Here is a 10,116-nt window from a genome sequence, read left to right on the forward strand (position 1 = left end):
CTCTATATAATTGAGTTTACTACTTTACTTTCTTCCATATGTATGTTGTATTTGTATGTATGTACTTCATCTCCGCTTTATGTTGTTTACTTTTCGTGAGTAACCTTAACACATGAGAGTGGTACCCAACACATATACAGTATGAAGCGTTAACTCTTCAGGCCGTACATACTAATAAATTACATAGGTTTGAGAATTTAGACTCAAAAATTGCTTTAATAGATCTTGTTACGACACATTCATGGAAAAAAAAAGTACTAAAACTAGAAGTAAAATGAAAAAGAAGAAAGTGACACTTGTTTTTTGCCGCTTTATAGAAATACAATGCTTTATAGAAGAAATTCTCAAATTCATATTTTATTATAATTCTCAAAATTTCCAGGTTTTTTGTTTATTTTTCAAGGAAACATAGTATATAAATTACATAGGCTTGAGAATTTGGACTCAAAAGTCTTTGCAATAACTAACGGCTTTAGATTTTGTTATGACACATTCATCATTCATGTGTAGATAACCCTTAATCCTTTCTATTATTCTTAAACTATATAGCAGTAAATATAAGATATAGAAATTTCATATATGTATCGACCATCTTTTCTCTATAAATAAAGTATTTTTCATTCTAGATTAATTGAAAACGTAGCAACTAAATAAATGAATTTATTATTTGGGTTTAAATAAAATTGAAAACAAACTCGAATGATTTTTTAGATTTAGTTACTCCTAAGTTTGATTGAACTATAAAACAAAAAACCAATAAATATTCAGATTGATTTTGATTTCACTATCCTTCGGCGAAAATAAAGTAGAATAATCGAAATTAACCATAACTGAACTAAATGTCGACTTCAATTCCTTGAAACATTTAACTCGAACGAAGAGATGATTACATATGCAATTTAATTTTTATCAACACTTCTAAAAACTAAATTGTTATATCGAGTTTATAAAGTTGATTATAGAGAAATTCTTTATTAATGATCATTTGATTATTATCAATACAATAAAAACACAATACGTTTCTCTTGCTTACACATCAGCATTTTTGTGGAACATGAAGCTGACACATCAGCTTATTTGTTTACCAATGAAAACATTTCATTAATACAACTCATATCTCTCAGCCAATAATAATTATTTTTTTGTTCCAAATCAGTTTTTCCAGATTTTTAGAAACTAACACATCATTTAAATTGTGTAACCAATTAAATTATATAAAATAATAAACATCATCAATAATTTTCAATAACAAATGTTTAAATTTATAGCCTAAATATAAACTAAATGAATAAATCATTTACAACTTTCAAAAATATAATAATATCAAACAAGTATATTAATTATTGTATGTCTATCAATATTTTTTCAAAAATAACAAGTATACTGCTAAATAGGCAGAAAATGCAATTTTTATTGAATAAATATTAAATATTGTAAGCAACTTAATGATTAAAAGAGTTTGTAATATAATGGTTATTCGGTTTGATATAAATATGTTTCCTTTAAACTCATGTCAATATACCAGTAACTGTAATTTGTGACATTGAAAGAAAAATCAATTGTTGTATGAGTTATTCGATTTAATTTATCACTATACATACAATTCTCAAAAGTGGTACTATATATTACATTTCTCCGGCAGTTTTGATGAGGTTATTATAGTGCTAAGGTTTAGTTGTCCCCCTGCATAAGTGCATGCATATTACTGGAACTGAGACAATGTCTATTAGTTTTTCTTTTGCTAAAGGGTTTATCGGAAAATGATTCTTAGTTGTAGACTTGGATTAGAAATAGAGGTAGACTTGGTTTATAATTAGATACACATTTTAAAAAAAAAAATTGAATTAACTTATTTTTCTCTATATAATTTAGTTTACTACTTTACTTTCTTCCACATGTATGTTGTATTTGTATGTATATACTTCATCTCCGCTTTATGTTGTTTACTTTTCGTGAGTAACCTTAACACATGAGAGTGGGACCCAGCACATATACAGTATGAAGCGCTAACTCTTCAGGCCGTACATAGTAATAAATTACATAGGTTTGAGAATTTAGACTCAAAAATTGCTTTAATAGATCTTGTTACGACACATTCATGGAAAAAAAAAGTACTAAAACCAGAAGTAAAATGAAAAAGGAGAAAGTGACACTTGTTTTTTGCCGCTTTATAGAAATACAATGCTTTATCGAAGGAATTCCAAAATTCTTATTTATTATAATTCTCAAAATTTCCAGGTTTTTTGTTTATTTTTCAAGGAAACATAGTATATAAATTACATAGGCTTGAGAATTTGGACTCAAAAGTCTTTGCAATAACTAACGGCTTTAGATTTTGTTATGACACATTCATCATTCATGTGTAGATAACCCTTAATCCTTTCTATTATTCTTAAACTATATAGCAGTAAATATAAGATATAGAAATTTCATATATGTATCGACCATCTTTTCTCTATAAATAAAGTATTTTTCATTCTAGATTAATTGAAAACGTAGCAACTAAATAAATAAATTTATTATTTGGGTTTAAATAAAATTGAAAACAAACTCGAATGATTTTATAGATTTAGTTACTCCTAAGTTTGATTAAACTATAAAACAAAAAACCAATAAATATTCAGATTGATTTTGATTTCACTATCCTTCGGCGAAAATAAAGTAGAATAATCAAAATTAACCATAACTGAACTAAATGTCGACTTCAATTCCTTGAAACATTTAACTCGAACGAAGAGATGATTACATATGCAATTTAATTTTTATCAACACTTCTAAAAACTAAATTGTTATATCGAGTTTATAAAGTTGATTATAGTGAAATTATTTATTAATGATCATTTAATTATTATCAATACAATAAAAACACAATACGTTTCTCTCCAGTGCTTACACATCAGCATTTTTGTGGAACATGAAGTTGACACATCAGCTTATTTGTTTACCAATGAAAACATTTCATTAATACAGCTCATATCTCTCAGCCAATAATAATTATTTTTTATTCCAAATCAGTTTTTCCAGATTTTTAGAAACTAACACATCATTTAAATTGTGTAACCAATTACATTATATAAAATAATAAACATCATCAATAATTTTTAATAACAAATGTTTAAATTTATAGCCTAAATTTAAACTAAGTGAATAAATCATTTACAACATTCAAAAATATAATAATATCAAACAAGTATATTAATTATTGTATGTCTATCAATAAAAATAACAAGTATACTGCTAAATTTACAGAAAATGCAATTTTTATTGAATAAATATTAAATATTGTAAGCAACTTAATGATTAAAAGAGTTTGTAATATAATGGTTATTCGGTTGAATATAAATATGTTTCCTTTAAACTCATGTCGATATACCAATAACTCTAATTTGTGACATTGAAAGAAAAATCAATTGTTGTATGAGTTATTCGATTTAATTTAACACTATACATACAATTCTCAAAAGTGGTACTATATATTACATTTCTCCGACAGTTTTGACGAGGTTATTATAGTGCTAAGGTTTTGTTGTTCCCCTGCATAAGTGCATATTACTGGAACTGAGACAATGTATATTAGTTTTTCTTTTGCTAAAGGGTTTATCGGAAAATGATTCTTAATTGTAGACTTGGATTAGAAATAGAGGTAGACTTGGTTTATAATTAGATACACATTTGTAAAAAAAAATTTGAATTAACTTATTTTTCTCTATATAATTGAGTTTACTACTTTACTTTCTTCTACATGTATGTTGTATTTGTATGTATGTACTTCATCTCCGCTTTATGTTGTTTACTTTTCGTGAGTAACCTTAACACATGAGAATGGGACCCAGCACATATATTGTATGAAGCGCTAACTCTTCAGGCCGTACATAGTAATAAATTACATAGGTTTAAGAATTTAGACTCAAAAATTGCTTTAATAGATTTTGTTACGACACATTCATGGAAAAAAAAGTACTAAAACCAGAAGTAAAATGAAAAAGGAGAAAGTGACACTTGTTTTTTGCCGCTTTATAGAAATACAATGCTTTATAGAAGGAATTCTAAAATTCTTATTTATTATAATTCTCAAAATTTCCAGGTTTTTTGTTTATTTTTCAAGGAAACATAGTATATAAATTACATAGGCTTGAGAATTTGGACTCAAAAGTCTTTGCAATAACTAACGGCTTTAGATTTTGTTATGACACATTCATCATTCATGTGTAGATAACCCTTAATCCTTTCTATTATTCTTAAACTATATAGCAGTAAATATAAGATATAGAAATTTCATATATGTATCGACCATCTTTTCTCTATAAATAAAGTATTTTTCATTCTAGATTAATTGAAAACGTAGCAACTAAATAAATAAATTTATTATTTGGGTTTAAATAAAATTGAAAACAAACTCGAATGATTTTATAGATTTAGTTACTCCTAAGTTTGATTAAACTATAAAACAAAAAACCAATAAATATTCAGATTGATTTTGATTTCACTATCCTTCGGCGAAAATAAAGTAGAATAATCAAAATTAACCATAACTGAACTAAATGTCGACTTCAATTCCTTGAAACATTTAACTCGAACGAAGAGATGATTACATATGCAATTTAATTTTTATCAACACTTCTAAAAACTAAATTGTTATATCGAGTTTATAAAGTTGATTATAGTGAAATTATTTATTAATGATCATTTAATTATTATCAATACAATAAAAACACAATACGTTTCTCTCCAGTGCTTACACATCAGCATTTTTGTGGAACATGAAGTTGACACATCAGCTTATTTGTTTACCAATGAAAACATTTCATTAATACAGCTCATATCTCTCAGCCAATAATAATTATTTTTTATTCCAAATCAGTTTTTCCAGATTTTTAGAAACTAACACATCATTTAAATTGTGTAACCAATTACATTATATAAAATAATAAACATCATCAATAATTTTTAATAACAAATGTTTAAATTTATAGCCTAAATTTAAACTAAGTGAATAAATCATTTACAACATTCAAAAATATAATAATATCAAACAAGTATATTAATTATTGTATGTCTATCAATAAAAATAACAAGTATACTGCTAAATTTACAGAAAATGCAATTTTTATTGAATAAATATTAAATATTGTAAGCAACTTAATGATTAAAAGAGTTTGTAATATAATGGTTATTCGGTTGAATATAAATATGTTTCCTTTAAACTCATGTCGATATACCAATAACTCTAATTTGTGACATTGAAAGAAAAATCAATTGTTGTATGAGTTATTCGATTTAATTTAACACTATACATACAATTCTCAAAAGTGGTACTATATATTACATTTCTCCGACAGTTTTGACGAGGTTATTATAGTGCTAAGGTTTTGTTGTTCCCCTGCATAAGTGCATATTACTGGAACTGAGACAATGTATATTAGTTTTTCTTTTGCTAAAGGGTTTATCGGAAAATGATTCTTAATTGTAGACTTGGATTAGAAATAGAGGTAGACTTGGTTTATAATTAGATACACATTTGTAAAAAAAAATTTGAATTAACTTATTTTTCTCTATATAATTGAGTTTACTACTTTACTTTCTTCTACATGTATGTTGTATTTGTATGTATGTACTTCATCTCCGCTTTATGTTGTTTACTTTTCGTGAGTAACCTTAACACATGAGAATGGGACCCAGCACATATATTGTATGAAGCGCTAACTCTTCAGGCCGTACATAGTAATAAATTACATAGGTTTAAGAATTTAGACTCAAAAATTGCTTTAATAGATTTTGTTACGACACATTCATGGAAAAAAAAGTACTAAAACCAGAAGTAAAATGAAAAAGGAGAAAGTGACACTTGTTTTTTGCCGCTTTATAGAAATACAATGCTTTATAGAAGGAATTCTCAAATTCTTATTTATTATAATTCTCAAAATTTTCAGGTTTTTTGTTTATTTTTCAAGGAAACATAGTATATAAATTACATAGGCTTGAGAATTTGGACTCAAAAGTCTTTGCAATAACTAACTGCTTTAGATTTTGTTATGACACATTCATCATTCATGTGTAGATAACCCTTAATCCTTTCTATTATTCTTAAACTATATAGCAGTAAATATAAGATATAGAAATTTCATATATGTATCGACCATCTTTTCTCTATAAATAAAGTATTTTTCATTCTAGATTAATTGAAAACGTAGCAACTAAATAAATGAATTTATTATTTGGGTTTAAATAAAATTGAAAACAAACTTGAATGATTTTATAGATTTAGTTACTCCTAAGTTTGATTGAACTATAAAACAGAAAACCAATAAATATTCAGATTGATTTTGATTTTACTATCCTTTGGCGAAAATAAAGTAGAATAATCTAAATTAACCAAAAAAACTATATAAAAATTATGTGATTAAATTTGTATAAACTACAAAATAATATACCATAAAATTAAGCTACATTAATATATCTCCTACAACAAGTAAATAAAATAAAGTTTGAGATTAGTGTTGATAGTGATTTTATATATAAGAACACCAACTAATGATAAATTGAACAATATATAAGTTCCAAAATTGAAGGTTTTATATTATAGTTTAAAATCAGTGACTTAAAAATTATTTTGACAATATTAACCTAATCGCTCTACTAATAATATGAGAAATTGTTAGTAATACATATACCATTTTTTGGTCAATTTCATTTTTGTCCTTTTTTGCATAATTACAATGTGTTAAATTGATTTGTATTATTTTTTTATAGGTTTGGATTCTCTGTTTTACCTTAGGATATAGTTTTAAAGGGTATGTTTTAATATTTGGAGTTTAGAGTTTAGAATTTAGTTATTTTGTATATTGAAAGAATGTATTATTAGAAATGGACAACAAAAGTTACTTTTGCAAAAGGGTAATAAAAAATGGTATTTTTGTAAATGTCCCTAATAATATTAAATAATACACAAAACGAGACTAAAGTAAAAATATGTCTATGTACTTTTACAAATAATAACTTTTATAACAATAAAAATACTATATAACAATTATGTTGTTAAATTTGTATAAAATACAAAAACAAACACCACAAATTCAAACTACACTAATATATCTCTCACCAAAAGTAAAGAAAAGAAAAAAAACATATATTAGGGTTAGTTAGGCTTTTTATATAATTAAGTCTAATCGATTTAAAAGTAAACATTTATAAATCATACTAAACTTAAGATTTATTTATTTTTATTTTATTAGTGCATTTTTATATTTTACTATTGAATAAACCATAGTTTTACAATTAATCCAATTCCAAAAATATATATTTTTAATAATTCAATATATCTGAAAGTAGTTACAAAAAGTATCCCGCGGCGTGTAACGTTGATGTGTTCAATATATATTTAACCTAGTTATTACTTAAGATATGTTTACACATTGATGTGTAACAATGACACGTGTAACGTCGTCGATGTGGGTATTATTGTAAACACAAAGCTCCATAACTAATACTATTGTAAACAGTTAAATATCTATATCAAAGCCAAGAACTCTCACCGTCTCCGAATCCCAAAACCCGATCACGATGAATCCAACCCAGCAACCCGACCCGATTTACGATATCGTGATACTCGGAGCATCCGGGTTCACCGGTAAATACGTCGTCAGAGAAGCACTCAAGTTCCTTCAAACACCGTCTTCTCCGTTAAAGTCTCTAGCTTTAGCTGGTCGTAACTCGACCCGGTTAACCCAATCACTCCAATGGGCCGCCCGCCCGAACCCGCCTCCTTCCTCTGTCGATATCCTCACTGCTGATACATCTGACCCGGATTCACTTCGTCGTCTCTGTAGACAAACCAAACTCATCCTCAACTGTGTTGGACCTTTCCGTATCCATGGCGATCCCGTCGTCTCCGCTTGTGCTGATTCAGGGTATGATTTTTCTCAACTGGGTTTAGTTTAGTGTGTTAAAGTTTGATGCTTTTCTGAAGTTTTGTTTCAGTGTTAAGTAAAGATCAAATCTTTAAGGTTTTGTGATCTTGAGTTTTTGACAAATGATGAGCTTCTTGTTAAGTTTGATCTCTGATTAGGTTTAAGGAACGTTTACGATTGTAGCTTGATGAAGAGGTGTAATCTTGTTAAGTATGGTTTGTTTGTTTGATAGGTGTGATTATTTGGATATAAGTGGTGAACCTGAGTTCATGGAGAGAATGGAAGCTAACTACCATGAAAGAGCAGAAGAAACTGGCTCTTTGATCGTTTCTGCTTGTGGTTTCGATTCAATTCCTGCTGAATTGGGTCTTCTCTTTAACGCCAAACAATGGGAAACTCCATCTGTTCCTAACCAGATCGAAGCGTATCTCAGCTTGGAGTCTGACAAAAGAATTGCTGGAAACTTTGGGACTTATGAGTCTGCGGTTTTAGGTGTAGCTAATGCGGATAAGCTTAAAGAACTGAGACGTTCAAGACCAAGAAGGCCTAGACCATCGGTAAGTAATACATATAACGTAGTGTGACATTGAATCAAATTCTACTTGTTTCTTTAGTTAGGGGTTGATTAAGGTTGTTATGTACATTCGTTGTTAGTAGGCTTTGGCTTATCTTTGAACTTTGGAATGTATTTGCAGATTCATGATCCTCCAGCTAAAGGACCAACACTAGAAAACCAGAAGAAGATTGGTCTTTGGGCTTTAAAGTTACCTTCTGCTGATGCAGTAGTTGTTCGTAGAACACTCACAACTCTAACAGAGAAACCACATGGACTTCCTGGGCTTAACGAAAGTCCTGAGCAGATACAAAAGAGAGAAGCATTCTGGTCATCGATCAAGCCAGCTCATTTCGGTGTAAAGATAACATCCAAATCTCTCTTTGGGATATTCCGATACGTTACACTTGGAGTATCCCTTGGTCTGCTTTCCAAGTTCTCCTTTGGAAGATGGCTTCTTTTAAAATTCCCTTCAGTGTTCAGCCTTGGTTGGTTCCAGAAGAAGGGTCCAAGTGAAGAAGAGGTAGAAAGCGCTACGTTTAAGATGTGGTTCATTGGTCGTGGGTACAGCGAAGAGAGCTTAGCTTCACAAGGAAACACAAAGCCTGACATGGAAATTATTACAAGGATTTCAGGACCTGAGATTGGGTATATAACCACCCCCATAACACTTGTTCAATGCGGTTTGATAATCTTGGGCCAGCGTGAAAGCCTAGTTAAAGGAGGAGTCTACACACCTGGCATTGTCTTCGGATCAACTGATATCCAGCAGCGACTTGAAGACAATGGCATATCCTTTGAGTTGATTTCAAAGAGCAAGCCTCAAGCATAAAAAGAGATCTCTTCTCCTGCTTTTCTATTCTGTTTTTAGTTGTTATGTTTCTCCATCTAATTAGCTCGAGTTCGAGCTTCAAAGTCACAGTGAAGACAGTTTGATGGTAAGTTGTATTGCAGTAATAATAAAACCGTTTACTTAACTTTTGCTATGAAAGATATGTACTCAAACCAGAGTGTCTGGTTCTTAAACTGGAAACAGTAGACCGTCCTTATGAAAAAATGGAGGCTAAGAGAATCCCATAAAATCATATTACTGTCTATCATTTACCAAAACTGCAGTCCCTTCTACCAAAAAGAAAAATACATTGTTGAGAAAGTGGTTCTTTTGCTGATTTTGTTTGATAATTTCCCGTTTGCCTCTGCATTTGTACATGGAAAACTCTGTTTTCAGCCTTTGATCAGTGTTTTCTAGGTATCAGCTGATCTATCCAGGCCTCTTTTGTGGCTGTCTCAAGTGTTGAATCCAATGAGCTTCAACGGATTCGATTTTGAAAGAGCTGAAAATGAGGCTTAAGAAATAGAAAGGTCATCGCGGGAACGAAACTTCTCAAATTTTGAACTAGCTGGGCCAAAGAGTAACTCCAAGCTAAAATCAGGACCAGAGATTGATCTTCCGTTACCACCAACTTTGTCTAGCTCTCCTATGGAAAACTGCAGGAGCAAGAAATGGCCATTGATACAAATGTCAAGAGAGAGAGCATTTGCTTAAAAGAATTGTATAATTTTACCTGAAGCAAGCCATTGGTTATAAAAGCTGTGTTGAAGCAAGTATAGAAAAGGCGGCTTCCAATCATTTTCTGGTAGAATGTGATGCGTATG

The 10,116-nt window shown here is 29.3% G+C and overlaps 2 protein-coding genes across 2 annotated transcripts in view; one reads left to right on the forward strand and one right to left on the reverse strand.

Moving 5' to 3' along the window:
• On the forward strand, positions 7,470-9,437 carry LOC104732909 (probable mitochondrial saccharopine dehydrogenase-like oxidoreductase At5g39410). The gene is made up of 3 exons (XM_010452511.1): positions 7,470-7,907; positions 8,140-8,464; positions 8,603-9,437. Exons 1-3 carry the CDS (start codon positions 7,561-7,563, stop codon positions 9,290-9,292), a joined length of 1,362 nt encoding a protein of 453 aa, XP_010450813.1. The 5' UTR covers positions 7,470-7,560; the 3' UTR covers positions 9,293-9,437.
• LOC104732908 (phosphatidylinositol 3,4,5-trisphosphate 3-phosphatase and protein-tyrosine-phosphatase PTEN1-like) overlaps positions 9,531-10,116 on the reverse strand; it is a 3,466-nt gene continuing 2,880 nt past the window's right edge. Inside the window, exon 8 of the mRNA XM_010452510.1 lies at positions 9,531-9,948. Coding sequence (XP_010450812.1) covers positions 9,808-9,948 — 141 coding nt within the window. The 3' untranslated portion in view covers positions 9,531-9,807. The remainder of the gene's footprint in view (positions 9,949-10,116) is intronic.

Source organism: Camelina sativa, chromosome 12 (genome assembly GCF_000633955.1).
Source record: "Camelina sativa cultivar DH55 chromosome 12, Cs, whole genome shotgun sequence".
NCBI classification, from domain to species: domain Eukaryota; kingdom Viridiplantae; phylum Streptophyta; class Magnoliopsida; order Brassicales; family Brassicaceae; genus Camelina; species Camelina sativa.

What these genes read in the sequence shown, in the direction of transcription:
- LOC104732909 (XM_010452511.1), top strand. Translation starts at nt 7,561, where the DNA reads ATGAATCCAACCCAGCAACCCGACCCGATTTACGATATCGTGATACTC. An exon ending in TCCGCTTGTGCTGATTCAGG is followed by an intron (nt 7,908 to 8,139) that starts GTATGATTTTTC and finishes TTTGTTTGATAG; the next exon opens with GTGTGATTATTTGGATATAA. An exon ending in CAAGAAGGCCTAGACCATCG is followed by an intron (nt 8,465 to 8,602) that starts GTAAGTAATACA and finishes ATGTATTTGCAG; the next exon opens with ATTCATGATCCTCCAGCTAA.